The 10,990-nt window shown below is 53.5% G+C and overlaps 1 protein-coding gene across 3 annotated transcripts; it reads right to left on the bottom strand.

Annotated features, from left to right (window-relative positions):
* Positions 1-1,573: 1,573 nt before the first annotated feature.
* TXN2 (thioredoxin 2) lies at positions 1,574-10,150 on the bottom strand. 3 transcript variants are annotated; one of them, XM_074580037.1, is made up of 4 exons: positions 10,111-10,150; positions 9,132-9,367; positions 7,388-7,511; positions 1,574-2,260 (listed from the first exon to the last, which is right to left on the bottom strand). In XM_074580037.1, the coding sequence occupies exons 2-4, from the start codon at positions 9,365-9,367 to the stop codon at positions 2,144-2,146; spliced, it is 477 nt and encodes a 158-aa protein (XP_074436138.1). In that variant the 5' UTR covers positions 10,111-10,150; the 3' UTR covers positions 1,574-2,143. The 3 variants fall into 3 exon arrangements, with proteins under 3 accessions (XP_074436138.1, XP_074436129.1, XP_074436120.1); XM_074580028.1 differs by having other exon boundaries at positions 10,082-10,147; XM_074580019.1 differs by lacking the exon at positions 10,111-10,150 and adding an exon at positions 9,934-10,086.
* Between the last annotated feature and the right edge of the window lie 840 nt (positions 10,151-10,990).

Raw genomic sequence — 10,990 nt, 5'->3', positions numbered from 1 at the left:
CCAAGCCCCTTCTTCTCTCCACCCATTATGCTGTTTCTGAAGGATTTCCACAGGGCACCATGTAATGTGGGTCTTCACCATTTGTCTCATAGAAACAGCTGTGGCTTCATATAATGCACCCTAAAGTGTGCGGGCGCTTTAATAGCTGAATGGCACCTTAGCTCCACTTTTCCTTAGAAGGAAGTGATAAAATAGCTAATTTATACTGTCCCTTAATTACACAATGCAAAGTCACTGTGTTTTTTCCTGTTCTGTAGGATGGTGAAGCATGAAAGTTGACTATTGTCGGGTACGTGACGCTGTTCCCCTACTTTTCCTGCGCATGCAGGAAAATGGACACAGTCTTTACTAGAAGTGTTTACAGAGCAGGAACACCAGAACTGCAGGGCAAATTGCCCAGCCTGAAACATGAGCAGGACACGAGCAGCATAGCTTCTGCGGTCTCCCAAATAAAATAAAATGCCATTTTTTTTACCAATTGTAACTGACCAACGGTTCTTTACCAAATTACATCCAAGTGACATCACCTCTAGCAGCCTGGCGGTGCTGAGATCAGCCCAGCCTGGCCGGGGAGGTACCCATCTCAGGGGACCAGCACCACCTTATGCTGTTGCCCAGGCCCTGGGGTGATGGAAGCTGGTGGGAGCAGCAATGCCTGCAGCACTTGCAGTGGGACACACAGGACTCGCACCACCACTCCCCTGCTCCTTCAAAGCTCATAAATCGTTATTGCAAAGGTGCAGAAAAAAAAAAATAAATTGCCTCGCCGCTCGTAACAACCTATGCCAGGGAGGTGAAATGGAGCAAATCCAAAGCAGAGTTAAGAGTGATTGAAGGACGCAGAAGCTGAGAAGGAAAAGAAAAAAAAAAGGCAGCTGGTACATGGTTATTAAGCACTTACAATGTTCTCATGCAGCTTAGATAAGCAAACTGGAATTAAGCATTACAGTAGGCATCAGCCCTGTGCTGTGCTCTGCCTACAAGCGCACGGGGAGGCTGGGAGCACTTAGAAGCCAGGTTGACTGGAAACAGGTGTATATAGGGACGAGGGGGAAGAGAGGGGAAGGGCTGAAGGCTGCTCGTGATAGGAGCACGCAACTGCCTCCCTTAGTCTAAAGGTCAGGGCAATTAAAGTCAAAAGACTGCCTTTTGGCAGGGCTCACCTGTGTGAGCAGATTTAATCATTCACGCGAGGGAGAGGGAGGCTCTCAGGCTCCTCAGGCAGCAAAGGAGTGAGAAAAGCACGGTGCGGGGGGAGCGAGCACAGCTCAGGTTCCTTATGTGCAACAAGCTGCTGTTCCTCTGTGCACAAGTCCTTCTTCCAGTGTCCTGGATCCAGCAGCACCCAAAGCAGGTCTTAGAAGCAGCACTGAAGGCCCCGTGAAAGTAATCCACTTGTTTCTTTTTCGGCACGTTACCTTTCAGTAGGGATCAAGTTGTAAGCTGCGCTCTCCCAGCCCATCCGTAGAAACCAGCCGCTGTGCTGCTGATACTCCCCCTCACCTCTCTGCACAGACAAGGGACTTCCCTGTGATTTCTGAGAATCAAGTTTTATTCTCCAGCTAGACAGCAGTGACCGATAAAGTTCTCTTTATTACAGACCTACAAAGGGAGACCCATAAAATACTTCTATTTTTCTCTTATAAAATTATGATGGGAGCTGTACCTGTCTCAGCCGCACAAGGACAGAGGGACAGGTTTCATTGACAAGGCAGAGACATTCTCAGCTTTAAACAAACCCACCCAGGGCAGGTATGTACCCACGTCTTGCAGGGAGCAGCTGCCCTCTGCTCTGTGCTATCAGATGCTAGGCAAAGAGAAAAACATTCCTCCTCTTAACTCAGCAGCAGCTCCGCACGTCAGCTCTTTGCTGATAAACACAGGCTCCTAATTCCAGCCGCATTCCCCATTTTGAGAATAAGCAGCCCCATTCCTCAGCACGCTTTACAACTACTGCTGCTCAAGAGAAGGGGGAGTGGAGGGAAGGGTTACAACACTGTCCGTTTCAAAAAAACCCCAAACCAGAAAAAAAAAAAAACCCAGGTCACACAAGGCAGGCAGTTCACGTGCCCCTCAGCTCTCCCAGGCAAGGAATGCGCAACGTGGACGTGTCCAGAGGCAGAGGTACAGCCACCCTTTTACTTCAGGCGCCGATGAGTTTCTTCAGGAATGCCTCCAGCTGATCCTCGTCCTTTATCCCCACAAACTTATCCACGACATCTCCATTCTTCATAGCCAGCACGGTTGGCACTGCTGACACCTGGGGGCAAGAGAAACAGGGAGACAGAGGTGAGCGGAGGCTGTGGGGAGCCCAGCTGCACCCAGGCCCCAAACGGAGCTCTAGAGAAGAAGTGGCCACAGGGGAGTTGAGCATACACTGCTCATGGGTAGCACGTCCGCTCGCAAAACACAAGCCAGGCAACCTCCATGTTCCTCCTTTCCCTGGGGCCTCATCTCTGCGCTGACTTACATTGCCCTGCTTAAGTCAAGGCTGAGCAGCTTTTCTGGTTTAAGACAGACCCAAGATTTTAAAGACAAACCCAAAGCTAATATAAAAAAAAAAAAAAAAGGTAAAGCATTTTCCCCCTCTCCAGTACAAATTCCTCTTCTCCTTCCCTTTTGTCCTACGATAAGCAAACAAACACAGTCTTGTATCAGGACACCTCTCACACATGACGACCTTTGGACATTTTATGGCCAGGGTGGTACGAGACTGGACCCGTGTTCTTCTCCAGACAGGACTGGAGCTGGAGGAGGGTCCCCCCCATCACTGCAAAGGCAGATTTCCTGCTCCATCCTATCCTACCACGGTAATGACAACCCCCTCCAACACATCTTTCCTTTTCTGCTCTTGTTTTCAGTGGTTTTGCTGTCTGTCCACTGCAGATCCCTGACGATTAAGCAAGGAGCGAGAGAGTCCCTCTGACCAGAGCCAGCAGGCAGCTATGCTGCCCTGGGCGCTGTTTTTTTTTAGCTCAGAACAAAGTTTTCTGGGAATTATCCAAGAAAACAGCAGTGGAACTGACAATGCTCCCCAGGGACTTGCCGGCTGACCGTTGACAGAAGAGACCCTGGGGACATGATGGAGAGAAGGAACAATCAGAGCTTGGAGAGCTGCAGCAGGGGAGAGATCTGGTCATGCTTCTGACCCCACAGCTTCAGCGTCCTTATCTCTGCAAAGCCTCCCCCTACTGAAACACGTCCTGTCCTCGCCTGCTGCCTCCCCGCCAGCCTATGGGGCCTTCCCGCGTGCGTTGCCAGCGAGGATTTGCAAACCCTTTCCTGGGAAACCCGCCAGAAGGCTGGCTTTTCTCCCATCGGGAGCCTGAGATGAAAGGGACAGACTGTGCTTCCCTTCCCACCCGGTCCCGGCCGGCCAGTCCGACACGGCTCCCCGCAGTCTGTCTGTCCTCCAAGGCTTGTGCAGTCTCATCTGAAGGGATGGGAGCGCCGGGGCTGCTGCAACGCACGATCTTCAGCTCCTCCTAGTGACTGGCAGGAGCAGATCCGGAGGGCTTGGGCCCCAGTGCTGGCAATGGTGCCACCAACATGCTCTCTTGTGATTTTAGGGATGAGAAAGGATGGTATCAGCATGGCACTCAACTCATCTCTCCCTCCTTGAGAAGGGCAAAGCTCTGCTGAACCTCCCTCTGGTTAGCAGAGTGGGTTAATAACAAGCAGAGTTACTCCATCTCCATCCAAAAAAACCAGTGTGCCCAACCAGCAACAGCAAGCACCAGGCCATTATGGGCCACGTGAGGAAAGGGCGACTCTTCAAAGCACTGCAGAGGAGCAGATAAAACCAAGTTACAGGGCACTACATGCTGACCAGCGCACCCGCGAGCTTCATGCAGCCCCAATCCCTCCATCTCCTCCCCTTTTCATGGTGGTGAGCAAACCCCAAGAATGGGTGGCAGGTCCAGGGCTGGCGCTGAAGAGCTGGGTGAGAACCAGGGGCACTGAGCAACTTGCCTCTGCCCAGAAAACACCATGCTTTTGACAGCTTCCTTCCTGCTAGCTGCAGCAAGGGCGGCCCATTAACGGAGCACGTACTTTGTTTTGCTGCTTGAGAAGCCATGGGAATTTCTAGAAGGCAAAGTTAGAGGGTCTTTTTCCCCGCCCCCCCCACTCTTTATTTTGGGTCCCATCTGCACTGAATCTAAACAAACCCTCCTCCTCCCTCAAAAGCATTTCTACAGAAAAAGCCAGGCTGCTTTTGATCAGCGCTGACCACACAGATAAATAAATAAACAAATGTGTCCATCCAGGCTATTCCTGGCAGCACCCATACCGAGGAAAATCTCTCCCATCTGAAACTGGGGCTTTTATACAAGGTTGGCTGACACAGAACGGAGCAGGGGGAAGGACTTCATGCAGGCATCGGAATGAGGCGTAACACAGGACTGAGCTCCGCTGTTGAACGACCATCCCTGTATCCAGCAGCTCTCCAGGGCTGCCCACCCGCAGCAGCTGGAGAAGGAGCTGCCCTTTCCCAGTGGCCATACGCGTGGGCAATGGGACAAGGCAAGAGATGAATCTAAAGAATTTTAGAAGACGGCAGATTAAACAAAAGTATTCCTTCTCCCTTTCCGCTCTCAGGGCAAGAGGTCAGGAGCGGGCTGGAGCAGCGGCGAAAGGCCACAACCAGAGATGAAAGGTGTTAGATAAAAGGCAGAATCTCCAGAGAAAGAACTTTTGTGTTGGGCATAACCGGACGGGGAAAGGGCGCTGGGGACATTTCCAGTTGCAGGAAACACATCCCCACTTCGTGCTAAGCTGGGCGGGCCGGGAGCCAAGGGCAGACGGCAGCGGTGTGAAGGAATGCGCCGGCATTCCTCAGCTCTTCCAGGGGGGTCTCTCTCCCCCTTGCCCTGCCTCCCCCCACACCAAGGAGGCTGCTGAAGAGGATGTTGTGCAATCCAGCAGCATGCGGCAAGCATGCGTGGGCAGGGGAATAAACATGGGTGGAAGGAGACTTCCTGGCATCTAGTGGAAGAATTGTGGAGGGGGTGGCACGGACGCCAAAAACCCCTGAAACAAAAACTTCCTCAGCCTGCAGCCATCTGATCCCCGGTGGAATGGCTTTAAAAAAACCAAACTCTCCTGATCCCTCCCAAATATCACCTTTGGTTTCCTGGTCTCTCCCAAAAACTGCCTTTGGTCCCTCTTTGATCTTGACTTGGTGTCTTCCCATCAACCCTTATGCTCACATCTCCTTAAGGGGCAACTTCCCAGAAGACTACGCAAAACCAAACGCATGCTCAGCACAAGAACCAAACTTCTGCCTTGAAAAGGATGCCCCAAACTATGTAGATCAAAGCAAAAATTCCTCCTTTATCCCTACTCATTTGCAGCTATCCTACTCACAGACACTGCCTAGGGATGGAGTTTTAGCCACGGGGATAAAGGTCAAGAGCAGACAGACACATCACCCCCAAAGCACAGGATGCAGCAATGATTCCCCAGGCTCTCCTGCAAAACAAAAACTTCATCATGTTTATAGATAAGGCTCCAGAATTAATTGCTAGAAGCCGGCCCTTGCCTGCATCCTCAGTCTTGCCTGCAACCATGCCACAAGAGCTGCAAGACAGGCAGACCCTGTAGACAAATGCATGTACGCAGCAGGCTGTGCAGCTGCTCGCTCACCATCCGGTGGAAAAGCACATGCAGCGTGTCATCGAACCTGCACAACTCGGGAACTTTCAGCCTCTTTTTAAAGACCTTTCTTCACATGCACACACTGTTTGCCATTTTCCAGTCATCTGAGATTATCCTCTTGTAATCCCTGCTAATTCGATCTACTGAAAGGCTTGGAACAATACAAGAGTTAAGCTAATAATCATAGAATCAAAGAATCATAGAATGGGTTGGGTTGGGAGGGACTTTAAAGATCCTCTAGGTTCCAATGCCCCCGCCACGGGCAGGGACATCTTCCACTAGACCAGGTTACTCAAAAATAATAATCTCTATTTTCTTCTCCTTAGTGTGGGTGCTACCAGCACCTTACCTGCATCTATTAGGATTTATGCACTTTCTGATTGCCACAGAAACAACCTCACCCTCTTCAACTTCTTCTCACCAGCACCCTCAAGCTATGTAGCCTTTGGGCTTGCAACACACAGCCCTGCTCACGAGCCAGCAGCCACCCTCCTTGGCCCAGGGCGTGCCTGCCACCACGCCACCAGCAAGGAGAGCACCGGAGGCCCTCATGCTCAGCTTGTGGAAGCTGCAAGTCATGTTTGTGGGCACCAGCTGGGTGGACACGCCACCACAGCACAGGCAGAAAGGTCTCCTTGGGAAAGAGTGGGAGGAAACAAGCTGTTTCCACTTCCTTCTCCTTCCAGCTCGGCAGGGTGTGGGAACAGCATAGAGTGTCTCCTCCAGGCTCAACAAAACGACAGCTTGCTCAGGAGATGGTTCACAGGAGTTTGCTGGGCAACTTAAGGAGCTTCCTGTGCTAGCCTCCACCCTGGGAGCAGGACTTCATCTGTAGGGGGGGAGCAGCTCCATCTGCGATGACACACAAGTGAAAATTAAGCACTTTCTTCCCTGTAAAACGCAGCAGCAGGATGCCCTGACTCTGTAGACCATGGTGGTGTTTACAAGGAGAGACAGCAAGGGTGGGCGCAGTTGTCAGAGAAATATTTGCGTTTCTTAAACTACCTAATCACTGACACAGGGAAAAGATAAATAAATCACATAAACCAAGGCCGTGGCCTTCTCCAGTCACTCTGCTTCTTCCTGGGAGCAAGGCAGCACAGGGAACACACACAATGGGTGTGTAAAACACTAGCACAGGCACCAAGGTCCGTGCTGGCCAGCAGGAGGACGCACGCTCCTATGTGTGTTCTCCGACCTGGCTTCTACCTGTCCAAACAAAGCCCACAGTGTCTCCCTGTGCTCTGGCTTAAGAACCGGACATTATCACCCACAAAGAAATTCTGAATGAGGAAGGCAAAGAGGACAGGCTGGCTGCACGAAGAACCACGTTCAAGAGCAGAACAGACTGGGGCTTGTTACTTCACGTTCCTGCCCTGCACCTGAGCAGCCCATGCACACAGTAAAATGCCACGCACGCAGTAAAACGCCACGTATGCTGCAGGCTCCTCAAGGGCAGACAAGCATTTACATTGACAAATGCCTGCAAGGCTTAGATGACACGTTTCTGCAGAATTAGAGGTGGGGATGCTGAACACAATCTGAAGAGTTGGAGGAGAGCCAAGCAGCGAAATCCACCTACTAATGAGTGACCCGAGGGATCAGGAGCCTGTAGGCACGGGGCTTCCCCTCCCCACCAACATTGCTCCCATGCAGGCACACCTCTCCCCAGGGAGGGACCTTCTTTACACTCACAGTAAAGGAAAGCCCTCGCTTGTCTGGCTCCTACCTCGTATTCAATAGCAAGGTCTGTGTGATCATCAATGTCCACTTTGGCCATCAGAACCTTCCCCTCCTGCTTGGCCACCATCTTCTCTAACCTGGGGCCTAGGATCTTGCAGGGGCCACACCACCTGTTGGAGAAAAAAGAGAGGGGACTTTAGAGGGGGCAAGTGCAGCAGCAGCTGTGGAAGTTCTTGCTGGTACGCCAGTGCCTTTACCACCATCACCATTCCATTTGAGAGACAGCCTGGAAACACCGTTCTTGAACCACAGCTTAGAAAAATGTATCTCTTTCAAAGAAGCTGTGAAGGGGTTTTTTTCTGTGTGTGTGTGTGGTGGGGGATACTGAAAGAGGAGGTCACCATTCAGCATTTGTGGTGTTTTTGATATCATTTCTATTACACCGCAGTCTGCTCTGCCAGCCTTGGTGGTCCTTCTGCCCGCTCTTCTCAGCCATTCACCCCTACCCTTTGCGCCCTTGCTGGTGGGTACGCACAGAGCTGTGACCTTGCTGACTGCAAAGCTGCCCTAGAACAAGTGCCACTGACGGGTGCAGAGGTCACAGCCCACACTCAAATTGGTTTACGCCAATCATAAGGCTATAGACTCACAGACTTCCCCTCTGCACGCATTGCAGGGTTTACAGATACTCCCCTTTAGCTGCAAAACTCACAGAGGCATCACATCTGTTCAAAGAGAGATGACCAATTCCAAATGCAGGTGCAGCAACAGCAGAGTTTGCGAGACCCTGTACAGAGAAAACACTCCCGGCATCCACTAACCGCACCAGTTAGGATGCCACGAATGTACTCAGTTCAATGAAAACAGGAGTTAAAACTCTATGTGCCCTTTTCTTTTAAAATTGAAGCTCTGCTAAACTTTGATCCCCCTCAGCCTCCCTCTGTATCAGGTTTCAGGCTTCCAATTATTTGTCCTCTCCTCCCTGGATGATCCAAGTTAACATTCATTTGGGTTTGTCAGTTTGGTCTATTTAGAGTAGAAGTTTTCAGGCTGTTCCATACTCTGTTTGCCCAGAATCAGCCACAACAGGCTCACAGGACAGCACTGCGGGACTATGAAAATACTTGAGAAAACAAAGATAATCAGTATCGTTAATCCAGCAGATAACATCTAGGAATATTTTTACTGGCAAGAGGATGACAACATTTTTATTGATGACAAATGTTGCCATTAGTATCACATGGCTGTTATTAATACATAGAGGCATTCACTGTCAAGAGCCCAGCCTCAAGAGCACGCAGCGTAAGAAAACTGGAAAGACACAACGTGACGGTGCAGGGGTATACCAAGTGCAGTGTTCTTCCATGGCTATTAATATAATTTAGTGCTTGTAAGAGGACATTTAATCCATGAAGCTAAAAAAGGGAGATATCAGAGCTTTTTCTTGATGTCTCTTTTGCAGGATGATGCAACGCCAGGACCAGGGCGACACCCAAGTACTTTGGAGGCATAGCTACACCGCCTCCTGGCACTTTTGTTTTTACACTCCTGCAGTGTGTAGCTACACCCACAGCAGTGAAACCTCTATGGATTATGCCTTAGGGGGAGAAGCACTTTTTAACACCACACGCTGAGGCAGGGCGGTTGACAACTCTGCAGCTCAGGAAGCCCTTGGGCATACCCATGTCCCCAGTGCGCCTGGAGCGCCACCATGTCAGGAAAGCAGCAGGGAAACACCTGCATGTGTGACAGCAGTGAGGGCACAAGAGCCATTGGTGGGGGGGACTTACTGCGCATGGAAGTCCACCACGACAGGTTTAGGGTTGTTCACTACCCGGTCCTGGAAGTCACTGCCATCCTGCACATTGAAGGTGCTCCTGCAGCTTGCTGAGGTGCCAAAGGCTTTGCCATGAGGTACCAGGGGGGCACGCGGTGCCAGGGGGCCAGAGAGCATCCGCTGCCCCTGCAGGGGCAGTGTCCTGATGGTGAGGGACAGCAGCCGCCGGAGCACCAGCCTTTGGGCCATCTGTGGGGAGAAGAGGAGGTATGCCATGTGGGTGCACCCCACAGCCAATCCCACTGCAGCAGTGCCCCACTCAGAGTCCCCTTGGCAGGGCAGCCCCCAAGCCAGGAGGTGCCCTAAGCAGAAAAATATGGGGCACTGCACTGGAGCACTTACTCCCCTTATGCCCAGCCCTTGACACCCCACTACGGCCCCATCCCCACAGCCGTGGGGTCCCACCTGCCATGAGGCCCTCCAGCTACAGACCCCAGCTTCCTCCCCATTTCCATGGGGCAGGGTCCCCCACCCTAAGCAGAGGGTCAACCCGTTTCCCCTTTGCCCAGAGCAAGGCCCTCCCCCCTGGCCTATTCCTTCCCACCCCACAGGGCAGGGCCCCCAGCCGCGGGATCCCCGCTCCCCTGGGACCACGGGGCACAGCTCCTTCAGCCACAGGACCCCAGCAGCTCCCACCAGTGGAACGACAGGGGCCCCCGGCCATAGGGTTCCCCCCTCAGCCCCCCAACCCAGTGGGGAACGACACCCCCCTACAAGCCACGGTGGCCCCACTGCCCCTTAGGGCAGGACCCCACCAGCCACGGGGGCCCGACTCCCCTCCGCAGCCCCACAGGGCAGGACCGCATCTCCAGAGGGTTCCCGCTCCCCCAGGACCGTGGGGAAGGTGCCCCCCAGCCACGGGACACCCCAAGCCCACAGGGATTCGTTTCCCCCCACCCGCACCTTCCCGGGCCCGGAGGTGACCCACTCACAACAACACTTCCGCTTAGCGCCCCGCCCACCCGCGCGCTGATTGGCCATCTCCGCAGGAAGGCTGCGAACAACGCACCGGCCACCCTCCCCTTCAGCCGATTGGTCGCCGCCCCTAAGCGCCGATCCCTGACTGGGCGTCTCGGCCGTCCTTCAAGCCGCTACCCACCGGCCTGTAGGGGGCCGGCGTGCTGTGTCACGTGGGGCGAGCCCCGCGCGCTGATTGGCGGCGGCACCCGAGCGCGGCGTGGGCGCCGCTCCGTCCCGCTGGCCCGTGACTGCCGCCGGCGGGTCGGCGCTGGGCCCAGGGCAGTCCCCCCTTTAAGCCCCGCTGGAAGGACGCAGCCCCGCAACCCCTCGGCCGGGGCAGGGCACCAGGCTCAACCCGCACACCCCGCTCCCACGCGTGACTACAAAATGGCGTGGGTTAACCCCTTCCTTTTCCCCCGCGGTGGCTGTCACCGCAACGCCCGGCTGAAAACGGTTCGGAGGGGGCGCTCCCGCCACATGCCAGTTCCGAGGGGCCCAGCAGGAGTGGAGCTGGAAGGGCGACGCTGGCCCAGCCACACAGGGAGGGACCGGAATCTGATCCACGGGAAGCAAGCGGCAGGATCTGGGATTAAAGTGGCCAGGTCCCACCCTGGGAGACACGCAGTCAGTGGGCGAGAATCTGGGAGAATCGCACTTTACGGCAGCCTGTGGATCCCATGTGGGAAGTTGAGGCTGGAAGAGGAAACACCTGGAGAACGTGACCAGGTGACACCTGGAGAACATGTGCGGGTGTAGGTACAACAGGACCACACTCGATGCCAGTGCATACCGGGAACAGTGAAAGGGGCTCTTAGCGATGGCCAGTCAACCCCATTTGCTCACAGGCCCTTT

This window comes from Larus michahellis, chromosome 1 (genome assembly GCF_964199755.1).
Source record: "Larus michahellis chromosome 1, bLarMic1.1, whole genome shotgun sequence".
NCBI lineage: Eukaryota > Metazoa > Chordata > Aves > Charadriiformes > Laridae > Larus > Larus michahellis.
Note: the sequence above shows the minus strand (reverse complement) of the source record. Positions and strands in the feature narration are given on the sequence as shown.

Excerpts from the sequence above, each read along its gene's own strand:
- TXN2 (XM_074580019.1), bottom strand. The coding sequence starts at position 9,984 with ATGCGGTCCTGCCCTGTGGGGCTGCGGAGGGGAGTCGGGCCCCCGTGG. Across the intron at positions 9,368-9,933 it reads GAGTCGGGCCCCCGTGGCTG|ATGGCCCAAAGGCTGGTGCT; the intron begins GTGGGGTCCTGC and ends TTCTCCCCACAG. Across the intron at positions 2,261-7,387 it reads ACCTTGCTATTGAATACGAG|GTGTCAGCAGTGCCAACCGT; the intron begins GTAGGAGCCAGA and ends TCTTGCCCCCAG.